Source organism: Carcharhinus amblyrhynchos, chromosome 3, assembly GCF_965287045.1.
Source record: "Carcharhinus amblyrhynchos chromosome 3, sCarAmb.v2.hapA, whole genome shotgun sequence".
Lineage (NCBI taxonomy): Eukaryota > Metazoa > Chordata > Chondrichthyes > Carcharhiniformes > Carcharhinidae > Carcharhinus > Carcharhinus amblyrhynchos.
The window spans coordinates 115,599,177-115,622,366 of NC_137326.1; the positions used below are offsets into that span (position 1 = coordinate 115,599,177).

The 23,190-nt window shown below is 39.5% G+C and overlaps 1 protein-coding gene across 1 annotated transcript in view; it reads left to right on the forward strand.

Annotated features, from left to right (window-relative positions):
• Positions 1-23,190, forward strand: part of LOC145341249 (uncharacterized) — a 326,614-nt gene that overhangs the window by 205,893 nt on the left and 97,531 nt on the right. The window contains exons 83-95 of the mRNA XM_080186176.1: positions 1,471-1,590; positions 2,179-2,390; positions 4,226-4,295; positions 6,550-6,717; positions 9,163-9,279; positions 9,445-9,708; positions 13,082-13,228; positions 14,670-14,854; positions 15,440-15,620; positions 17,605-17,730; positions 18,693-18,815; positions 19,330-19,443; positions 21,821-22,060. Coding sequence (XP_080042302.1) covers positions 1,471-1,590; positions 2,179-2,390; positions 4,226-4,295; positions 6,550-6,717; positions 9,163-9,279; positions 9,445-9,708; positions 13,082-13,228; positions 14,670-14,854; positions 15,440-15,620; positions 17,605-17,730; positions 18,693-18,815; positions 19,330-19,443; positions 21,821-22,060 — 2,067 coding nt within the window. The remainder of the gene's footprint in view (positions 1-1,470; positions 1,591-2,178; positions 2,391-4,225; positions 4,296-6,549; positions 6,718-9,162; positions 9,280-9,444; positions 9,709-13,081; positions 13,229-14,669; positions 14,855-15,439; positions 15,621-17,604; positions 17,731-18,692; positions 18,816-19,329; positions 19,444-21,820; positions 22,061-23,190) is intronic.

A 23,190-nucleotide genomic window follows, 5' to 3' on the forward strand; every position in this document is an offset into this window, starting at 1 on the left:
TGGGTAGGAGGGGGTGCTGATGCTGGTGTTATAGGGGATGTGAGAGGACCCTATCACTTTTGTTGTGCTGGTGGGGGTGAGAAGAGCTCCTGATGCTGGTGAAGAGTGTCCTAATTTGTATATATGGCGTGGTGGCAGCTGGCGGCTGTTCAGTTCTGTGCTGATTGGGGTGCCCTTTAAGATGCCATTCCCCCATTGGCTGTGTGGCTGGAGAGATATATGCCAGTTTTCAGTCAGAGCCCAACACTTTGAAAAAATACGGGAAAGTTTCACCCATGGGTTTTTTTTAAGCATGTCTTCATGCACTTTTTGTTTTCCTTTTTGGAGAATAATGTGGAAATAGTGGAAGGATTCCGGGGGTTTTTCTGAGTCCATTGAAGCATGTTATGAATGCTTCTTCTATAGCCAATTAGTCCTAACAGGGACCTGAATGTGGAGCTTCTGACCTTGAGATAGGGACATTATCACAAGACCTCTGGAGAAGTAAGTTAAAGGTCAACGAGTTTGGTGAAGAATCTGCTCATGAACAGTGCCAAGTCCAATTGTCAGAGTGATTAACAGATTGTGGTGGACTTGGACAAACATTCTTGCTCCTTCTGGCCCACAAGCATTGCTGGAAATGTGGAGTGATTTCTCTTCCTCCCTCCTCTTTTCTCGTTTGTGGTCTACTCGTGCAAACCTAAACATCCAAAAACCAGCCAGACAATCATTCTGCCAGGGAAACAATATCTAAAAATCATGTTCTTTCCAACTTCCCTGCAAATATTGGGGCCAATATTTGAACTGGATAATATAATTTCTAGCAGTTCTCACCTCCTTTAGCCATTAAGTTTCTTAAGGCCTTAGAAACCCAATGGCTGATGTTAAGGCTTAATGGAGATAAAATCTGAGTGACACTATTTAATTAAAATATTTAAATGAGCTTTTCGCCTGCACAGCCACCTACCCTTCCTCAATCCTGCCTCCCCCTTCCTCAATCCTGCCTCTATCTAAATTGGAAGTGGGTAGGCTCAAGATGGGTTAGGATGAGGCTTTAAGTTTTTTAACTTTTAATTTCCACAACCCCAACCTAGATCTATCCATTTTCATGGATTATGCTACAGTCTGACAAGAAATTGGCCAGTAAAAAGATATCCCTGAGATGATGCAGAGTTTGCTTAGGGAATCATTTACAATTAGTAGGGGGTGTGGAACTAAGTATCGACTGTTCCATTGTCAGTATTTTTTTATCATTTCAGATGAACATATCCAGCCATCTATGGATATGACTGTGAAAACAAGTCAATGGTATTATTGTTGGTGTTTTGCTTAGAATAAGGCAGCCTTTTTAGGAAAAACTCTCCTTTCTTACAAGGACCACATCTATAAATATAAATGAGCCAGGGAATGCAGGGATTATTCTAAGAACACATTTCTTGTTCATCACAATCATTTACCTTTGTTGTATTATTTTTTTCTGATATTGTTTAGAAATGGAAGTTGAACCATATAATGACTGTTGCAGAGACTCTGGCGATGATTATTACTGTTATCTTTTCCGATTGAAGAGACCCCTGGACTTTTGCTTTGGATACATCCCTCCACGGATAGGTAGTTCATTTAAAAAATCCGATCACTTTGGATACATTTTTCCTTTCAGCAAAAACTTTCCACCTGTTTGTCATCTGCCTGAATTTACCATTTTTATTTTCATAGTATGCATATTTGAAGAATTTACCTAGGTGAAAAGAATGACCTTGTTTCATAATAAAAGAGATTTCAAAGAGTTCAGAACTTATCAAACAACAATGTGCACATTTGAATTTAATTGTATGTTTAAGCAGACTGTAAGCAAAGTACTTAATCTTAACCATCAAATCCTGATCCTAACAGCCTATTGGGAAATTGGTGTTCTCACTTGGACCCCATTTTAAATGTAACTTAGATCCTATTGCCTTCATAGAACTTTGAGGATATTTATTTGTATAGAAGAATTCTTTCTGAGTGTAACAGGCTTTACCTCCATCCCGAAGCCAGTGATGTTAAAATGGGAAGGTATCAAACAGGAAATTGAATCCCTTTATTTCAGCTGTATGCTGGCTCCATTCACAGGCAACAAAGATAGTTAAATTTTCTGCCAAATGTTTGCATTTTCACTTAAATAAAAGTTTTATGAAGCAATTTTTTTCAAATTACCAGGTTTTTTCTTTGGAGATCCTCATGTCGTGACGCTGGATAATGTAAAATATACTTTCAATGGTCTGGGAGAATTCACTCTGTTAAATGTGAAAGATGAAAATGATACTGTGACATTCAGCTTACAGGGCCGAACCCTAAGAGCTGGAGAAAATAGAACATCACAGGCAACGAGCTTTGTAGCATTGGCGGCAGAAGGATCAACAGGAACAAAGGTAATTTGTGGGGGGATATCAGAAATTCACAGGGGGATGGGAGAACCCTGGCCCAACTGTTTGCTGTTGTGGCATTGTAAATTCAAAATCAGCATTGTAAAGTCGAAATAGGGTGTCAATTTGGGTGCCGTTCAGTATAAGCTGTAAAGTCGAGGACTGCCTGTACCAGAAAGCTGCAGTTGGAAAATATTTTTCCTGGCTCCTAATTGTTAGAAACCCAGTAAAATAGTAAGAAGTGTTTCTATTTGTGTTGCTTATAATGAATTATAGGTATTTGGAATTAGTTTATAATTCCACTGGCAATAGAAGGAAAATCACTGCTCTGTTTAAAAGTTCACCGGCACATGGTGAACAGAATAAACAGAATAAATCTTCATTCTCATCCTCATTCTTTATTCTATGTCTAATGCTGATATTCCTGACGAGGTGCCCTTTGATGCTGATGTTAGAGTGCACGTTGACAACAAGAAATCTTACCTGTCGCCAGCACAAATCGCAAAATTACAGGCATCTTGCATTTGTGATACTCCTGGTCCACATGTAAACTTATCTTCCTGGCCCTCAATCCAAATTCTTTAAAAATATGTTCAGTCAGATCACAGTGGAAAGGGAGTGAATGAGTCCCCAGCTTCATTTTAATCTTTCCTGCTCATCCCACCTCACCTCGGCTGAGTTTCTGTCATGCAGAGTTAGTTAAAATGAGCATCTGCTCAGAAAAATTACTCCAGATGACCAAAGGGGATTTTCCTTTTTATTCTTCTGCACTTGTATGAGTCCAAATGTTACAAGCAAGATTTTTTTCCAAAGCAATGAAGTCCATGGGTGGAATTCTCCCAAAAAAATTCCAAGCGTCAAAAACCAGAGAAACTCGTGCTGGGTTTTTTTTCAGTGGGAGTTCAGACAAGAATCTCCCACACTCTGCGCATTGCAGAGGTTACCAGTGTGAAAATCATTAAAGATTAGTGGGCCTATTCCTGCCTGCAAGGCTGAAACCAGCAGGCCTCTGTGCATGAACAGTGGCCCCAAAATGACAGCCTCCTGTTTGCTGACCAGCTTGATTAAACTGGCCAGCCACAGGACCCCTACAATGCTACCCCTCCACAAGGCTCGATCGCATATGCCCGCACCCCCCCCCCCCCCACCCCACCCCCCGCAACCCGGGGCAGCCCTGACATCTCCCCCATCCCCCCACGGCCCGCCTCAAGCCTGCCCCCACAGATCCCAATGGCAGAGTACCAGCAAAACCCCTCACCCTCACCGATTGCCCCCTAAGCCCCATCCCACAAGGCCCTGCTCCATCAGGCCCCACTGCTAGACCACATCCCCTATGCCCCATCCCCTTGGTATCGCCCCATACCTGGGGGGCAGTGCCAAGGTGCTCCCCTGGGTATTGGCATTTTATCCCTTGGCCAGTGCCAGGGGGCACTAACCCCCCTCACCAGCCGACCACGTGTGGGGCCCCAATTGCCCCTCTTCTCTCCAACAGCATTGGATCTCTAGTTCCCCGAGAGCGGGGAGCTACTCTAAACTCCGCTCCAGTGAAACATTCTGGTGGAGGGGAGGAGGCTAGTGAACCCAGAGACTTCAGTCCCAGGCCCGCTAATTACATAAAGATTTAAATAACTTACCTGTCGGTTTCCAGCACAGATATGACGGTGCCAAAAATCCAGCACTGGGAGATGTGCTCACAGCGAGAATGCATGCCCAGCCATGAGATTCTCTCACCTGCTGCACTAAAAAGTTATTGCGGAGGGGTGGTAGAATCACCCCAATGTGTTTGTATTTGCAAATATTTGCTACACATCAGTTGTTGTGAAATTATGTTCTTTTCACAGGTTCAGTGGAACATCAATGATAATGATGAAATAATTCTCATGGTCGATGGAAATATCGTAGAAGTCACAGGTTAGAGTGAATAATTGTAATTTGCTTTCATTTATTCCTATCTGCGGCAACCACAAGCCAAATGCGAGCTATCTAAGGTGGTAATTTAACAAAATAAAAGCAAATATTGAGTCAAACTTATGGGATAGACACTCAATCTTGGTGCTGAATACTTGTGAACTTGGTGACATGCCCACAATGCCTTCCCAATTTTTTTTTGGTTTATTTACTAGTGTCACAAGATGGCTTACATTAACATTGCAATGAAGTTGCTGTGAAAATCCCCCAGTAGCCACACTCCACCACCTGTTCGGGTACACTGAAGGAGAATTTAGCATGCCCAGTTCACCTAATCAGCATGTCTTTCGAACTGTGGGAGGAAATCAGAGCACCCAGAGGAAACCCACGCAGACATGGAGAACGTGCAAACTCTGCACAGACAGTGACCCGAGACTGGAATTGAATCCTGGTCCCTGACGCTGTGAGGCAGCAGTACTAACCACGGTGCCACCTTGCAACTGTAGAATTGGGAGGGACAGACTTCTTTCAGGTTTAGGCCTCAGTTAAATATTTTCACCAGGCTGGTTTCTTGAGTCAGAAATTTGCCACTGTGCTGTTTGATGTTTGCAGGGGGTTTTGGGGGATGGTGAGAATGGGCAAAATAGAAGTATATAATAGGGCCCAAAGGAAATGCATCCTCCTGCCCCCAAAAATCTTCAATGCTATACCAGCTAAAGCTGTATTTTGAGAGAGGCCTCCAAGCATGGCATTTAATGTTTATCTCACTCAGCCTCTCAGCTCAGAGGAAGATGGGACTGCTGTGTATGCCAACCCATTTACCTTTGAAAGTTGAAATCAGGACCCTAACATAGGGTGAGACCCTGATGTGTACTTCTAATCAGCCTCCAAGAGATTTGGATCAGGGGCCTGGGAATCCATTTGTAGATCTGTCTGAAAGTTCATTCAGCCAGGCAAATTAATGAATAAGGTCAATACCAGACTTTAACAGCTGATCAGCACTGTTTTAGTTGAGGAACAGGGAGCCAGTATTTAAACCCTCGCTCAGTTTGTCCACTGAAGCTGCAAAAGTCCAAAAAGCGAAAAAGTGTCTCATTTGCTTATAATCCCAGCTTGTTATCTGTTGACTACAATTTTTAATATCTAGATTTTCCAATATAGTATTATGAATGATATAATTGTTTTAATTTACCAAGTTCCAACATGGTTATTTTCCTAGTCCAGAACTTGAGTATTGCTGAAAAAAGACATTATGTCAAAGGTTTTCCTATTGCACTCATTAGGACAATTGCAAGAGTACTAAAACATCAGGGGAAATAATAATTTAACTTGTCATAAAAGCAAATTACTGCAGATGCTTGAATCTGAATCAAAAACAGAAAATGTTGGAAAGTCTCAACAAGTCTGACAGCATCTGTGGAGAAAGAGCAGACCTAAAATTACAAGTCTGGATGACTGATCATCAGAGCTAGATGAAGAGTCATCCAGACTTGTAATGTTAGTTCTGTTCTTTCAACTAAGTGCAATTGTATGTACTGGAAGCTATATATATTAATGCACAAGGCCTTATTCTTTGCAGATAGAAAGGACAGGCAGACACATTGCTAAGCAAAATAAGTGATAGCCATTTACTGGTTCATTCCATTGAGCAATCAGTTTCAAGCTTTCTGTTTAAATTTCAAGTGATGCTTCATAGTCTCCATGAATCATAGTCCACTTACCCATCAGTCAGTACCCTCTACTCATATAGTACAAAACTGTTGCTTCCTTTGATTTTGGTATTCTTGTGATTGTCCTGATGAGGGCAAGATGCAAAACTTCAACAAGGTGTCTTTTCTGGCAATTGTAAAGTTCCATAAATGGGATTAACAGAACAATGCATTTACTTGTGCAATGTTTATTAATGTGAGTCTATTTTTAAAATTATTGTTAATAAATTGATCCCAAACTCAATTTATAAGTACAAAAAACTTATCCACTGAAAGATATGTTGTTCACATTTTTATAGTTTACAATTTTTATGGTTTATGTGATATTGATTCTACCCACAGAAAAATGATTTGGAGCAGGATTTGATCTTCATGTATCAAATACAATATTGATAATTTTCCATTGTTCTTTTTCACAATTCGTTTTTATGTGGGATTTGCCTTTAAAAAACTGTGTTCCTTATGAAGGCCCTGCTAAAATTACTCACAAAACTGTAAATATCTCATACATGTACATTAGATAAAACATTAATTATTCTTTGTTACAGAAAATTCGACCTTTATAAATCAAGTGACCCTACAAAAGACAAGCAACAATGAAACAGTGGCTACTTTTGAAGATGGAACATCGGTTACTGTCTCAGGAACGAAGGGGACATTGGCTTTCACTACTTCATTAGATAATTCTTTAAAAAACAAAACAGAAGGTCTCTTGGGTGAGTAATGACACCACTTTTAAACTTTGTCTTTACAACTTCACAATTCTAAAAGTTGTTACATTTTATACAACTGTTAAATTTCTTAATCCAAATGCAAGAATAGAGTAATTTCAATGCTGGAAATCTGAAATGAAAAGAGAAGAGGCCAGGAACTACTCAGCAGGCCTGGCTGCATCAATGGAGATACAAGTTGATCCCAATTTTAACTCTGTGCAAGTGAATGGGTTTTGAGTGAATTAAAATTGCACCCATTCAATCAAGGCCCATTAACTGTATTTCTCTTTCTGCACACCTGCCAGACCTCTAAAGATCTCCAACATTCTTTGTTCTTCAACAATTCAAAGCAATTCAATTATAATATAGTTTGGCTGGTCTGTCAGTTGTTGGAAAGAGGCAGGAACCTTTTCCCAGTTAATTGGGACAGCTAATTGACAGAGCAGAGGGCAGTGACTATGGGCTTTTCCAGCACTACTACTGCATAAGCAACACACAAGTGATAATTTTAAATTTCAGCAAAGGTTCAAAATGAGAAAATATAATACACCTCATTTGAAATCAGCCAGTGTGTGCAACAAATGTTTCACCCAAAAATATCACCGAAAGCTAAAATTACCCTAACTTTTACCTTTTGGCAAAAGAAATAGACAATAATGAAAGAGAGTTGAATTTTTCCATCCCATGCACCACAGGAATTGTATCAAGCGGGACATGGAACATGCAAACGTCCATTGATTTTGGGTGGGATTTTCCAGCTTTAGGGTGACCGCGGCCAGAAAATCCCACCCAGATACTTAACTTGCACCAAACAATCTTTGAAAACGTATGGCCAATTTGCCATAACTCATTTTGTGGATCCCCATTGAACTCTCACCGGACGTACAACAGGTAATCTACTTTGTAATGCCTTGTACCAAGGATCTTCAAGGACATTGGGTGGGATTTTACAGCCTCGCACATCCCAAACCATAAAATCCCACCCAAGGTCAACAGATCATTCCACTGACCGCCCCTCACCCGCTCAGATTCCTGTGGTGGGCGTGATGTAAAATTCCAGCCATTGAGTTTATTGTGCAGACTACTTTAGGTTGACAAAACTACAGCGCAGCAACACTATTAATTTTTTTAACTGAGCAACTTAAATAGACTAAGGCAAAAATGTTCTGATAATTAGTTACAAATCCACACAGTTGAAAATTACTCATCAACAATTTATAATGACACCTGGACCTGTATGAATCACATGTTCAGCTGCAAATTTAGTTTAGTATCATAAAATATTACAAAGATCTTCATAAATTAACTTTATTGCTGATTGATGTTGTGGACTCAGTATATAAAAGAGAACTGAATAATCAAGATATTTCAACAGAGATTTAAGATCAGGTTCAATGGGGAAATGATGGCCTAGTGATATTATTGCTAGGCTATTAATCCAGAAACTCAGCTAATGTTCGAAGGACTCGAGGGACCGGGTTTGAATCCCACCGTGACAGATGATGGAATTTGAGATCAATAAAAATACCTGGAATTAATAATCTAGTGATGATCGTAAAACCACTGTCGATTGTCAGAAAAACCAATCTCGTTTACTAATATCCTTTGGGGAAGGAAATCTGCTGCCCTTACCTAGTCTGCGTGTGACTCCATTGCCACAACAATGTGGTTGACTCTCAAATGTCCTCTGAAATGGTCTAGCAAGCCATTCAGTTCAAGGGCAATTAGGAATGGAAATAAATGCTGACCCAGCTAGTGATGCCCACATCCATGAATGAATTAAATAAAAAATCAAGGCTTTGCTTTAGTTTTTCAATGAGATTCAAGGAGCTGTAAAAGATCCACTGGAAGGAAAGTATGGAAATTCTTCCTGGTGACCTGTCCAATACTTTTCCCTCAACCAACCTCAATAAAAACGGATTATCTGCTCATTATCTCTTTGCCTCTTGTAAGACTTTGCTGTGTGTAGAGTGGAAGACATATTACCAACATTTCACTTTGTGATTACACTTCAGAAGTACTTAATTAACTATAAAGCACTTAGGAATGTCCTGAGGTCATGAAAGGAGCTATATAAGCATAAGCTCATTCTTTATTTTCAGACGGGATCTTCCAGCTGCGTCCAAAAAATACTGCCTGAGATCAACGGACTTTTTCATGGTCCAGGTCCCACCTGCTATGATTTCCATGGTGGACAGGACAGCAGAATTCTCCTGTTAGTGTCTGAGCTAATGCTAATGCTCTGAATGAGTTTGAGCTGAGATGTATCAGTTTTGAAAATCCATCTCAAGGTTCGCTCGAGTATTGCCTTACCTTTCCCAGATGTTTCTCTGCTCTAGATTTCAGTGGTAATATGAGTTCATGATTATAGCAATCCAGAAGCAGAATGAAGTGAATTAGTCCGAGTTCTCCATGTATTACAACGTTATTTTCCACTCCTACATATAGGTGTCTGGAATGATGATCAGACAGATGATTTTAAAGCTGCCAATGGAACATATCTTGACTTTGATGGAACAAATCTGCCCAGAGAAATTCAGATCTTCTTCGATTTTGGCATGACATGTGAGCCACATCTTTCACATATTTCAAAATCTTACTGCTAGGTGATAAGTAATAAATAATATGCATAACTGACTCAGCATCTAAATAATTATAGAACAGTGACAAAATCATTTGTAATACCTTTATTATTACCTTATTGTATTTGTGTGTGTGTTTTTTTAATAGGGAAAATCACTGTGAACAACAGTGTGTTCACATATAACACAACCTCAGGAGAGTCTTGGTACACATACAACAACAACAGTTTTGTACCCAAGTTTTATGATGAGCTTTTGCAAACCACGGATCAGGAAAAAATCGACAAAGCAAATGAAACTTGCCAAGGAAATGATGACTGCATTTTTGATGTTTTAAGTACAGACGATTTTTCTTTTGGAGCAGTGACATTACAAAGCCTGACATCATTTGCGTCACAGAACAGCACAATGAGTATGTATGGTTAGATATTATAATATTGTTGACATATTGTTATTCATGACATTTGGTAGAGCAGTGGTTCTCAAACCTTTTTGATTGACTTTCCTATCTAATTTATACAATTAAAAACCACTCAGAATATGAAATCGCTACATCTAAAGGCTATTTTAATCATGTTCTGTAAGTTACTTACTTACAGAATTCCCCTTCACCGACCACTAGACTTGGTACCTGCAGTTTTATCTGGTAATCTTCAAGCCGGTCTCAGTACTTCTGTTTGCAGGCTGTCCTCCAAGGCAAAACAACTACTCTGCTCTATATTTGACTTGTCATAGCCACGCTGCTCTCTAACGTACTAACTCACACAAGGCCACCTCCAGCTATTGTTAATTCACTCGTGCTCTGGGCAGTCAGAGATATCAGCCACCTATATACCCAGCTCTGTCTGATAAACACTTTCACATTATTTTGTGGGCTCTCTGGAACTCAGCTCAAGAACCACTCTGATAGGGAATTGCTGAAAGGGATTATGGACCCAGATTTTGTTGTGGATAGACAACTAATCATTGCTGTTTGTTGAACTTACCCTTGCATGTTTAGGTTTTAAAAATATTTTATGTTGCAAGTTACTGAAAGAACCAATTGATGGCACCACAGTGGGGAAAATGGGCATTGGGACCTAAGTAAGCAGGGCAAGCAACTGTGTCTCTCCTTAACCAATCAGATTGAAGGATTGTGAAATAAATAACAAAGGACTGAGAAGGAATTGTAAAATTGAGTGTTGAAATTCTATGCCAAGCCAGCTATCAAAATGAAAATGAGATGACAGAAAGTTTATATGACAGGGATCAAAAGAGACATAAAGGAAAAGTTTTTCTTTAAAAGTTATATGTGACATTATTAAAATCCTAACATTCCCCTCCATTCCCCTCCAACAATATCAAAAGCAGTATATCTGTTTTGCAGGGGAATGGCCACAGGGGATTCCTGCACTGACTGCCTAGTCCCCACTGCCTGGTGGTCAACCATTTCCTCCTACCTGTGAAGTTTTCACCTTTCTATACATGCGCTCCGCAATAATCTCTGCCTCCCAGATGCTCTGGTATCCCCTGCTGCCAGTTCAGCTCCAAATCCTAGGTCCCCAGGAGTTGCAGCTAGAGACACTTTGTGAACACATGCTGGCCCCAGACACTGGAAAAGTTCCCAGCATCCCACATAGGGCAGGAAGACCACACCATGGTTTTGAGCTCTCCCATCATGACTTATCCCTTTAAATTAAACCTTTTGGAAGATACTTCAAATCAAATAATATCAATTACTCTCGTGCTTTCTTCCTTGGTCCTCATTATTACAACCTATAAACCACAAAATAAAGCTTTTTTAAACTATGAGCAATAAAAGTAGTAAACCTGACCATACCCATCCAATTAGCTACTTCCACTTGCCCTGTGACACGTTTGAATCCTGATATGACCTCAGGAGCTCCAAACTCCAAACCAGCAATCAGATTCCTCAATGCATTCTTGCGCTGTTTTCAATCTCCTTTCACACTCTCCTCTTGGTGCTGTCAACTGCCTGTCCAGGTGTCGCCCTCTCACACCCTTCTGTTGTGTGCAGCTGCCTCAATAGTTGTAGCTGTCTGGTGGAAGGCTGCAGCAGGTGGTCAGGAAGGCTAATGGGATGCTGGCCTTCATAGCGAGGGGGCTTGAATATAAAAGTAGGGAGGTCTTGCTGCGGCTGTATAGGGCATTGGTGAGGCCTCAGCTGGAGTACTGTGTGCAGTTTTGGTTGCCGTACTTACGCAAGGATATTTTGGCCTTGGAGGGAGTGCAGAGGAGGTTTACTAGGCTGATACCGGAGTTGAGGGGGTTGAGCTATGAGGAGAGGCTGAATAAACTAGGCTTGTACTCGTTAGAGTTTAGAAGAATGAGGGGAGATCTCATTGAGACATATAAGATGATGAATGGGATGGATAGGATAGAGGTGGAGAGGCTCTTCCCGCTCAGAAAGGACAGTAGGACTAGGGGGCACAGCCTCAAGATAAAGGGGGGGCGGTTTATAACGGAGTTGAGAAGGAACTTCTTCACTCAAAGGGTGGTGAATCTCTGGAATTCTCTGCCCATTGAGGTGGTGGAGGCTGCCTCGCTAAATATTTTTAAGACGTGGGTTGATGGGTTTTTGATAAGCGAGGGGATTAAGGGTTATGGGGAGAGGGCGGGAATGTGGAACTGAGCCACGACAGATCAGCCATGATCTTACTGAATGGCGGGGCAGGCTCGAAGGGCTAGATGGCCTACTCCTGCTCCTATTTCTTATGTTCTTATGTTCTTATGTTCTTTCACTGGGCAGCCTCTGTGTGCCTTTGCAGGATTACCATGATGAGCTTTTTGGATTACGTACATCAGCCTGGGCGACAGTCGACTTGGATAGCTGTCTGAGAAGCACCAGTAAAAAGTCTGACAACACCAGATTTAAGTCCAACCGATTTATTTGATAGTAAACTCACTAGCTTTCGAGGTTTCCCTCTCCTTCAGGTGAATGGAGAGTTCTGGCCTCATACAGGGCATATAAAGCACAGACAGTTTACAGATTACTGATTAGAATGCGAATCTTTACACCTAACCTGCTGTTCAAGTCCTAAAGTGGCCAACAATGTGAGTGGAAGGAGCACTGATCACAGGTTAAAGAGATGTGTATTGTCTCCAGACAGTACAGTAAGTGATCAGTGCTCCTTCCACTCACATTGTCAGCTACTTTAGGACTTGAACAGCAGGGTAGGTGTAAAGATTCGCATTCTAATCAGTAATCTGTAAGCTGTCTGTGCTTTATATGCTCTGTCTGAGGCCAAAACTGTACATTCACCTGAAGGAGAGGGAAACCTTGAAAGCTAGTGAGTTTACTATCAAATAAATTGGTTGGACTTAAACCTGGTGTTGTCAGACTTTTTACTGTGTTTACCCTAGTCCAACGCTGGCATATCCACATCATGAGAAGCACCAGCCAGGGCACTGACGGAGTGGCAGTGGGAGCATGAATGTTACACCAACAGTCCACTTTTAAGAGTTGGAGGATACCTGGAACATATGCTAACCTTGCACACTTAATAAAACCTCTGTTCATTGTTCAGTCAGGTAACCGCTCAGGAATGAGGAGAGAGCGAAAAGTTTATGTGTTCTCTGTCTCAACGGGACCAGGCATGGACAGATAATGAATTGCAATGCTGGCACCCAAGAATCTGAGGAGATCAGTTTTTAGCTGCCATCTTATAATATCTTTGAATTTTTAATATCTGAAAAATAATACATCACGGTGTATATTATCTTAAATTTGTTTGCTAATGACTTCACACTGAAGGCTTTCAGTAACATTAATGTGATATTCACAGATAATTTTCCACCTAACATCACTGGAGATTCAAAGATTCAAACTCGTCTAAATGAACCAGTGTTTGTTCTTTTTACTGCAACTGATAAAAACAATGATGAGGTGACGTTTTCAGTTGTGACTGATTCTCCGGATATCACAATGACAGGTAAAGTTGGACCTCCAATGGTTTTATCAGGTGCATTTATTGCTCTAGCCAGTTACTATTTTGATATTAAATAGACCAAAGATTATATTTTGAATATGCATTAGTGTTTTACTTGGCCCATTGGTAGTAAGGGGATAGTCAGAAGGAACTGGAAATATAATAAATAAGTGCTTTGTCTCAGTTTTCACAAAAGATTTGGATATTGAAATTTTAGAATTGCCAGAGGTGGGTGTAGGTGATGAGAAATATTATTAGCTAAATTATTTGAACTATTGAAAACAGCAACTCCCAATTGTTTCTGTCTTGCTCTCCATATATAACTTTTTATGAAATTGTGGCTGTTCTTCCTAAAATTCAAAATTCTTCTGCTGAGATAAAGACATTTTTGAACAATTATATTTAATTAGGTACCTGAGTGGACAAAATATTGTGGTTGACTGTTAGCCAAGGGCTTGGGCTTCAATAATACCCACAGTATAAAAGAAATTTTTGACATTTGTTTGTGGGACCTTACTCAGCACAAATTTGCTGCTGTATTTTCCTACATTTCCCACATTCGTACAATGACTACTTAATTGGCTGAAAGTACTTTGGAATTTCCTGACATCATGAAAGGCACCACATAATGCAATTCTTTTTATTCCCATTTGTGTTAATTCTGGACAGAGCCCAACTGCTGCGGTAAATTATTTCAAAACCTCAGCTCCATCAATTTGTATTGCCTACTTTAGTTTCCTTATATAGATTTCCTGAAGATGCTTCTAATTGCATTATCATAAATGTGTTAATAAAATTTAGCTTGTAACTCCATGTTCTGTGATAGCATTGACATGAAGAGGTTAACTCATTAATTTTATATTTGGAATTTGAAGGTGGCAGTGCAAAGGTTAATATTAAAGGAGGCTTGATGAGCCAGAGTTATGCATCTGGCACCTCCGTAGATAGATGAATTTTTCAGACTATTCTTTGGTGAGAATTCAATGTGAAGACTTTAACAATAATTCTTCGTACCCTTCAGTTAATATCCATTATAAGGCAATTATTTAATTCATTGGATGTGGACATTGCTGGCTGAGCCAGCATTTATTGCCCATCCTTAATTGCCCTTCAACTGACTGGTTTACAGTTAAGAGTTAACCACAAGTGGGTCACTTGTAGACCAGATCAGGTTTCCTTAGAAGCAGATGCATTTTGATGAGAATTGATATATGGTCACCATTAGACCTTCAATTCCAATATTTTTTATTACTGACTTCAATTCAACACCACTCTATCACCGCCTCCCCTCAGATTGATCTATCGGCTCTAATATTTTTATGTTCTTCAGATTGTTTTGTTTTTGAGGGAAATGGCATTTGGTGATTTTGATAAATAAAGATATCTAGATATGAATGCATAGCATTTCTGAAAACTATATGAATTCTTTCTTTTATGCCTATAGAAAATGGAAACTTTTCTTGGAATCCAGCAAGCTCCACTCCTGTGTTTGCCATTGTGCAAGCTAATGATTCCAAGGCTATTGCTGTGTTAGGACTGACACTTACATTGTGCAACTGCAGCATCAATTCAACCTGTGATTATTCCAGATCAATTGTACGCATAGAGCAAAACAATACTATCTTTGAGGTAAGTTAGATCAAAGTTATTGCTTATTTCATATTAGTTAGAACATAGAACACTACAGCACAAACAGGCCCTTCGGCCCACAAGTTGCGCTGATCATATCCATACCTACCAGGCCATAGAACAGTCTGTAACTCCCAATCCCATTAAATCCCATGTACTCATCCAGAAGTCTTTTGAAATACCCCAGCGAGTTCGCCTCCACCACCACCGATGGCAGCCGATTCCACTCACTCACCACCCTCTGAGTGAAAAACTTACCCCTAACATCTCCTCTGTACTTGCTCCCCAGCACCTTAAACCTGTGTCCCCTCGTAGTGACCATTGCAGCCCTGGGAAATAGCCTCCGAGAATCCACCCTATCTATTCCTCTCATAGTTATGCAATTAGAACACAAGAGAGAAAATAGGCTCTTTGGAAAATCCAGAAGTATCCACATTTTTGCTCCTCTATCTTAAAATGCACCTGGAAATGTTGTGGTACGGTCAGAAGCTAGGAGACAGAGCATAGAGATCTACTAACCAGAAAAGAAAACAACCCTTCATCTAAATCATATACCAGTCTGAATCCTGTCTCTTCAAAATTTAGGTCCCAGCATGTAACTGCACCCCTGCTTACACGGGTGATTACTGCACTGAAGATTTTGATGCATGTCAAGACAACCAATGTTTCCTGAATGACACTTGCAAAGACCAACCTGCACCACTGGAAGGCTATGACTGTGATCCCTGTCCAGACAATTTAAAGGGAGATGGACGAAAATGCTATGGTGAGGAACATTTTCTTTTTCTGGTGTACATGACATATGCACAATGATCAATAAAAGTTAAGAATAACAGAGATAACAAACCTTCAACAGAAAACGTTAGTACGATTCTTTTGACATATATGGGTCAACCATATCCATGCTAGTACATGGAACGTCCTCAATATCTACTGTTGAATGTAGTAGTAATGCTCATAGAAAATCTGAACCATGGTATTTATTCAAGGTATTTTCATTCAAGTAATATTAATATTACAGCTGGAACTTACAGCGTCTACTTAAGGTTAAAAATGATTTTTATATTTATAAAATACAAGTATCAGTATAATTGTTTCAAACAATTGAAATGCTTGAACAATCAAACACTTCATTAGGTTTTGCTCCTCTTTGCTTCTATTCTCTACTTCAGTTTCTTTTTCAGTTCTTTATGAACTAGAGCAAGTAATTTATAACTAGAGCAAGTAATCATAAAATCCCTACATTGCAGAAAGCAGCCATTTGGCCCATCAAATATGTACCTACCCAGACCCTATTCCTTTAACCCCACATATTTACCCTGCTAATTGCCTGCTAATACCCCTGATACTAGGGTTAACTTAGCATGGCCAATCAAACTAATCCACACATCTTTAGAGTGTGGGAAGAAACTGCAGCACCTGGAGGAAACCCAGGCAGACACTGGAGAACGTGCAAACTCTACACAGACAGTGACCTGAAGCCAGAATTGAACACAGATCCCTGGCATTGTGAGGCAGCAGTGCTAACCACAGTGCCACCATGCTGCCCCGTTCTGCAGCATGTTTGCATTCAGTGAACTATAACAAATCTACATAGTTAATTTTATCACAATTTTAGCAAATTATCTGCAAAAGTAATATTCTGAAATTTCTTAAAAAAGAAATTTGTTGATACTGCCATTCAGTACAAGTTACTATGCTCGTATTAAATATATAGAAAATCTATTTAAAGAAGCTTTACAATTCGAATACCAACCCATTAATTGTGGTAACACACTGCAACAATTCTTACATATATTACATATATTAAAATAAAATCAGTAATTATTTCAGGTGTACCCATTTATTACTTGGTGTAGCATTATCTGCACCAGCTCCCTGAAGTAGAATTTCTCATTTCTCCCCTCTTTGTATTCTTTACCAAATAGCATTCTTTATTTCTTTCCCTTCCTAAATGGACTCCCACTCTTGAGGTTTCATTTTTCTCTCAAGAGACTCCAAGCCAGGACTCACTGCTGACTTCCTGTCCAGGGAAGCAAACACAAGAAAATCAACATTGAAAATTTGTTGATTTTACTTTAGAGATATTCAGAATTAGTGGGCGAGGAATTGTTATAGTAGCTGCTAGTTTAGTGGAACTTGATTAGGGAGGAAAATTAAACTGATGAGAAATCTGCAACTTAATATATAATAGTACATAATGATGGTAGACAATCACCAACTTACATGTTTATAAACAAGGAAAGACAAAATTAACAAATTTAATGTTGCAATGCAAATGAGAGTATTATGACACAATGAATCTTGTTATAAAGATGTATGAAATTTCAAAATTCTTTTCCTTGGAATACTTTAATTACTGGCACAATTGTCAGCATCTGCAATGTGAAATTAACATTTTTTTGCCTCATAGGGAATAAGTTATTTAGAGGTCAGTCTGGTTTTAAAAGTAATCTGCAATTCAACACATTCTTGAACTGTGAGAAAATTATACTTTGTTTTTTTTTATATCTCTAAGAATTTATATAAATATATATATTTTTTAAAAGGCCGTCACGTATCAGTTTGAATTGCAGTGAAAAATGTGCACAGTACAAATTATTTTGTGGAACCATGGAGATTTTAAAAAGAAACAGTGGGGTAGTCAGAGGATAAGAAGTTCTATCACAATTAACAGATTTTTGTTTAGCTGCAAAGGAAGCGTCTGACTTTTTAACAACTAATTTACATATTTTTGTTTGACATTCTAGACATAGATGAGTGCCAAGAAAACATGGACACTTGTGAACAGATTTGTACAAATGTTTTTGGAGGATTTAACTGTAGCTGTAACAAAGGTTACACAGTAGACATATCAAACAGCTCCCTGTGCACTGGTAAGCTACAATATTTATTTATGTGACTTGAAGAAAATGATAGGCAAGACAAAAAGTGTTCAATTTTACAATTTTGTAATTAGTTTTATTCAAATTACACTGTACCAGTTACTTGTAAAAGTTGCTGTCAATAAATTTGGTTTGTTATTTCATTGAACCATGAAGCCATTTTGTTTTTAAACATGACACTGTGCAGCAAATAAACTCAATGCATAAATCATTTCGGCAAATAGCCAAGGACAAGAGAATTGCACCCAAGGTATATTGCCTGTGAGGTATCCAAAAGACACACAGAAAACACTCTTCCCTTTGCTTACTCTTTGAAACAAAAGCACAGACAGCATTTCACCTGATTTATGAATTTCTCACAATCTTCAGCCATTTGAGGAAGCAGCACACTCCTACCAGGAGGCCACTGGAAAACACAACAGTGTTTGCTAGGCAGCCTTCAGAAGGTGCGGGAAAGCCAGGAGGCCTCTATTTAATCCCAGTGCCAACATTAAATGATATGGGGCTCAAAGATAATCAATGTAGCCAACTGACATTGCACTGCCACCAACCAAAAATCCTGCATCAGCCCCTTCCACCCTCTTACTTAAGCTGGGTATGTTTTGCTTCTGCCTCTGGGTGACTGATGTGGGACCTCCCTTACAGTTAAATGGGTTTGGCTACCATATACCCTGCTGTGTTATGCTGCATTAAATTTAGCACTTCTTTTCCTCCAGAGAGCAAATCAATGTACTGTACCAGCAAGCTCTCCTGAGACAACTGTTGAAGCAAAATATTATTATATTCTATTAAAAGTGAAAAGAATGTCTTATAAATCTGACATGTGAAAATAACATAGGCAGAAGTAGAATTTTACCCTAGGTATCTCACTTCCAATAATGTATGTTAAAGAGGAACTGGTAGGTATGAAAGTGAGCACTGATTTGATAATCATGATTCCAATCCTTTTTCAGACATCGATGAATGCAGTAATTCTTCTACATGTCCCGAAAATGCAGACTGTATCAATTCAATAGGGAACTATTCATGTGCGTGCAAAGCTGGATTTGAAGGGGAGCCATACAGGTTCTGCATTGGTATGATTATTTAAGATTTCACTAGTTAATATGTAAGCAAAATAGACACTTGAATATTTAACAAATAATTTACTAACATAATAACATTTAAAAAAATGTCAAATTCATAACTTCCACCTTTTGTCACAAAGTTGTCAACAGCAGAAAATTCTGTTCTGTGTGTCCTGTTCATTGAAAGTACAGAACTTTCCCATTTTACTTCATCTGTTCCCGCTTAAATAGGAAGAGGGGTATTAGGTCATTGCTTCAACTCTTAGAATGCAAATACTCTTACAGGAGATCCTGATTAAAGTCATATTATACTAATCATAGTAGATACAATTCAAACTTCCTAAATTATTAAAAGGCAATTAAAGTACAATACACTTCTAAGCAAAGATATAGCTCATACAATAAAAGGGGCAGTAGCAAAATGGATACAAAGTTGCCTGAGTGACAGATAACAAAGAATAGCAATTTTGCAATGTACAAACTACTATATTACATTTTCTTGTTAACGTTCTTATTTTTACAGATGTGGATGAATGTCTTAATATTAATCAGTGTCCAGGCAATTCCATCTGTACCAATACTGCAGGCACCTTCAACTGCACGTGTCTAAGTGGATATGAAAAACCCAATTGCACAGGTAAGGAATATATAAGACTGTGCCCCAGGAAGAATGAATTTGTTCAAGAGCAGGAGGTCAAGTCTGGGAAAGCACCTTTTACCTTCCAACGATTTCTGATGAGAAATGTGACTTTCAGTTAAATACCCACCATCGACAACAGAATTAAATCATGTGAGGCTTTATTAATATACACCTGTAAGGTGGCACAGTGGTTAGCACCGCTGCCTCACAATGCCGGCGACCAGGATTCGATTCCCAGCTTGGGTCACTATCTATGTGGAATCTGCACATTCTCCTCGTGCCTGCATGGGTTTCCTTCGGGTGCTCTGGTTTCCTTCCACAGTCCGAAAGATGTGCTGGTTAGGTGCATCGGCCATGCTAAATTCTCCCTCAGTCTACCTGAACAGGCACCAGAGTGTGGTGACTAGGGGATTTTCACCGTAACTTCTTGCAGTGTGAAAGTCCACTTGTGACACTAATTATTTAATTTAAACTTAAATTTAAACTGCTGACTGACTTCTCACCTTGAACAGGTATGAATTTGCTGCCAAATGTAGAAATGCCAGCATTGGCACTAAGGTTTGTGGGAGTCAGGCAGAGGGAGGATTCTGAGGCAGGTGGTTTAAACTTTCTTTGTGACATCCATATGTATGCTGAATGGTCACTTACACTTTCACTCCTCTTCTTACTTGACTTTATGGGGCTGGAAAGCCACAGTGACTTCCCCACTAAAATTAATTACAGTCAGAGTTGAATATGTCTTTGAACTCTGCCATAGTATTTAATGCCCTCCCCCACAGTGAGTTTAGTGGCAGGAAAGCATTTAAACAGGTGTATGTACGTGCGCGCATGTTTGTGTGTGTTGGCAGATCTTCCCATAAATAGGCTATGTGACGTTCTCACTGCTCTCCAGCCAACAGATGAGACCCTCCTCACTTCCATTAAATACTGCCCCAATCTCCATATATTAAAACAAAGAGTAAGATTAAATTGAAGACAACAGGATGCCAGTGCATGAGTCACCTAGCCAAATTTAATTGCCTATTTTCCTAATCTCTTGTGGACAGGTATGGTTAAAATCAGCCTCCATGCTGCATGGATTCCCGCATTTGTTCTTGGTCCATGAGATTTTCAGCCTCATTTAATTTCTGGACAATCAATATCCATGTCCAATATTTCAGAGTTTCCCAAGTGTTTTTCTATCCCTCATTCATCCCAAACCCACCATCATCTGAAGTGCTGTAACCAGCAAGGCTACAGACCGTGTCCTGGAAAATGGGATTGAAATGAGCAGCTAGATTCTTTTTTTCTGTTGTTTGACTGGTGCAGACACAATGGACTGATCAGCCCTTTTTCTATAACTTTTCTATGTTTATATCATTGAGAATCTCCAAGAGAATCTTTTCTATTTCATATTTTTTAAAAACTGTTTGTCTTATATTTTTCTACAGGTTTACCCTGTGCTCCACCTGTCTTACCTTCTGTGCCTTACATTCTGTACATACGCATGAAATAACCGTTGCTAATACCTCATGACTTCTTAAAAAATGTATTGCTTTCTCAGAGTCAGAAAGCCAATGCGCAGACTGGACAGGGCAAGCCCTTATTCCATCTCCTTTCTTAGTCCAAAAATCAATTCCAATTAAAATTGAATCCAATTCATGGTCCCTGCACAAGAGACATACTTGCTAGTATTTTACCGTCCTGCCCACCAGTGGGCAAATGGCAGACCACGGAAAGGCCCGTTGACATTGAGAGAGATTTTACAGTTTCTGGATGAGCGAGGTCGTAAAATCCCACCAATTAAGTCCAAGCTGATAAGAATGGGCATTCCACCTTTTCTCAAGCTTGACCCTACATTTGATCCTAGCCAAAAAGTGATGCTTTATGGCCCGGAGAACCATCTCCACCTTCTCATTGCCTTCCAGGTTTCATCTGTCATTCGTGTCTCCGAAATGCCTTCCCGGCTCTGATCTTTTTGTCCATATGTTCTCAATTCTTAAACTTTGTGTATTAGATAGGTTATGTCACAAGCCAATTGCACCTGTTAATACATATTCACTTACTGCCTCTGACTACCTTGCTGTTGCTAAGAATCCTCTCTCACATTCTTACTACCCTACCATTAGCATTAACCAATTATTTTTAAGAATATAACTAGCATTTACAATGCTTGAATATCCCTCTCCCTGTAGTCCTTCACATAAGTGAAAGGCAAGGTCAATATGGAGTATAAATAGGAACTGTAGAGAAAGGCAGTCATATGTGGTAGGATGAAAGGCTGATCAAAAATAATCAAATGTCTTGAATCTTTTACTGCTGTATTTTAAGTTTATGTCATCCTTTTAGTCAACTTGTGAGATATTTTTTACTTCCCCTTTTCAAATGGATACAGATATCAATGAATGTGCTCAAATTCCGAGCAGTTGTCCCACGAATTCCACGTGCAACAACACAGATGGCTCATACACATGTCAGTGTAATGAAGGATATGAAGGCATTAATTGCACTGATATCAATGAATGTGACAAATTTCTGTTTGACTGTCCGAATCACGCTGGCTGCCAAAACATACCGGGTTCATTTGTGTGCTCCTGCCTACCTGGATACAAAGGAAATGAAACATTCTGTGAAGGTATGGACTACACAATCATATATTTGTTGATATATTGCAAACTATTTTCATGAGTCAAAATATTATTGTAAAGAGGTTAATATATCTTTAAAATAATTGATAACAGAATATTGTAGAATGTGCTCTGAATTAAGTCATTATGCATTCTAAACCATTTTATATAACTGTAACCAACTAAAACAGTGAAACAGACTGTCATGTACAGATGCAAAGTGCTGCAAATGCTGGGAGTTGAAATGAAAACTGGAAATGCTCAGAAGATCTGGCAGAAAGAAATGGAGTTATCATTTCAGATCAATGACCTTTTGCTCTAATGAAAGGTCGCAACATAAACATTTGGGCTAGATTTTCATTTGTGGATCCCACTCCTGCCATCAGGAGGATTGGTGGGTCAGGAACTCACCTTCTATACTGGGGTGCAGTGGGCAAATTTTGTGGTGGTGACTCTTCAATTAGAGCCAGCAGGTGAGTTCCTGAAGATGGACGATGAATAGGGGGTCTTCTAGCATTGAGAAATCAGCAGCCAAAGCTCAGCCAAAATGGCATGGAAGCCCTAACTCCAGCTGTCCCACCCTGAACTCAGCATCTGCTATTTTCAGTAGGTGGGGGGAAGGGGATGGAGGGAAGAGAAATATGTGCATGTCCATGGCTCATCAAGCTATCCATACATGTAAGTCTGTAGCTGCCTCCAAACATGTTGAATGTTTGTCAGTGGAATGTCCAAAACACACTGAGCGAAATTCTCTGATCTCGTCCATGGCCACCCCACTGCAAGTGAGAATAGAGCATTTGGTGTTCCAGCTAAGTCTCCGTTTAGATTCAGTGGCACTGGAGAATCCCAGCTGTGAATGGGAACAGATATTTTCAGCCACTGGCTACATTTATAAGCCTGAGAGGACTAATGTTACATGACTGATTTTACAAGCTATTATTATCACAATGGGATGCCAAAAAGCTCCAAATGGCGAGAATGGTTTTGATGAAAAGCAATAAATTCAAATGCTTTTTTTTATTCGGGATTAAGTAATTGAAAAATAAATTGTTCTGTAAGGGATTAAGTAGTTGAAAGAATTTAAATGTAGTGAATGGGTTTGTATCAATGAGAGTGCTTTATGTAAATAGCAAAAATC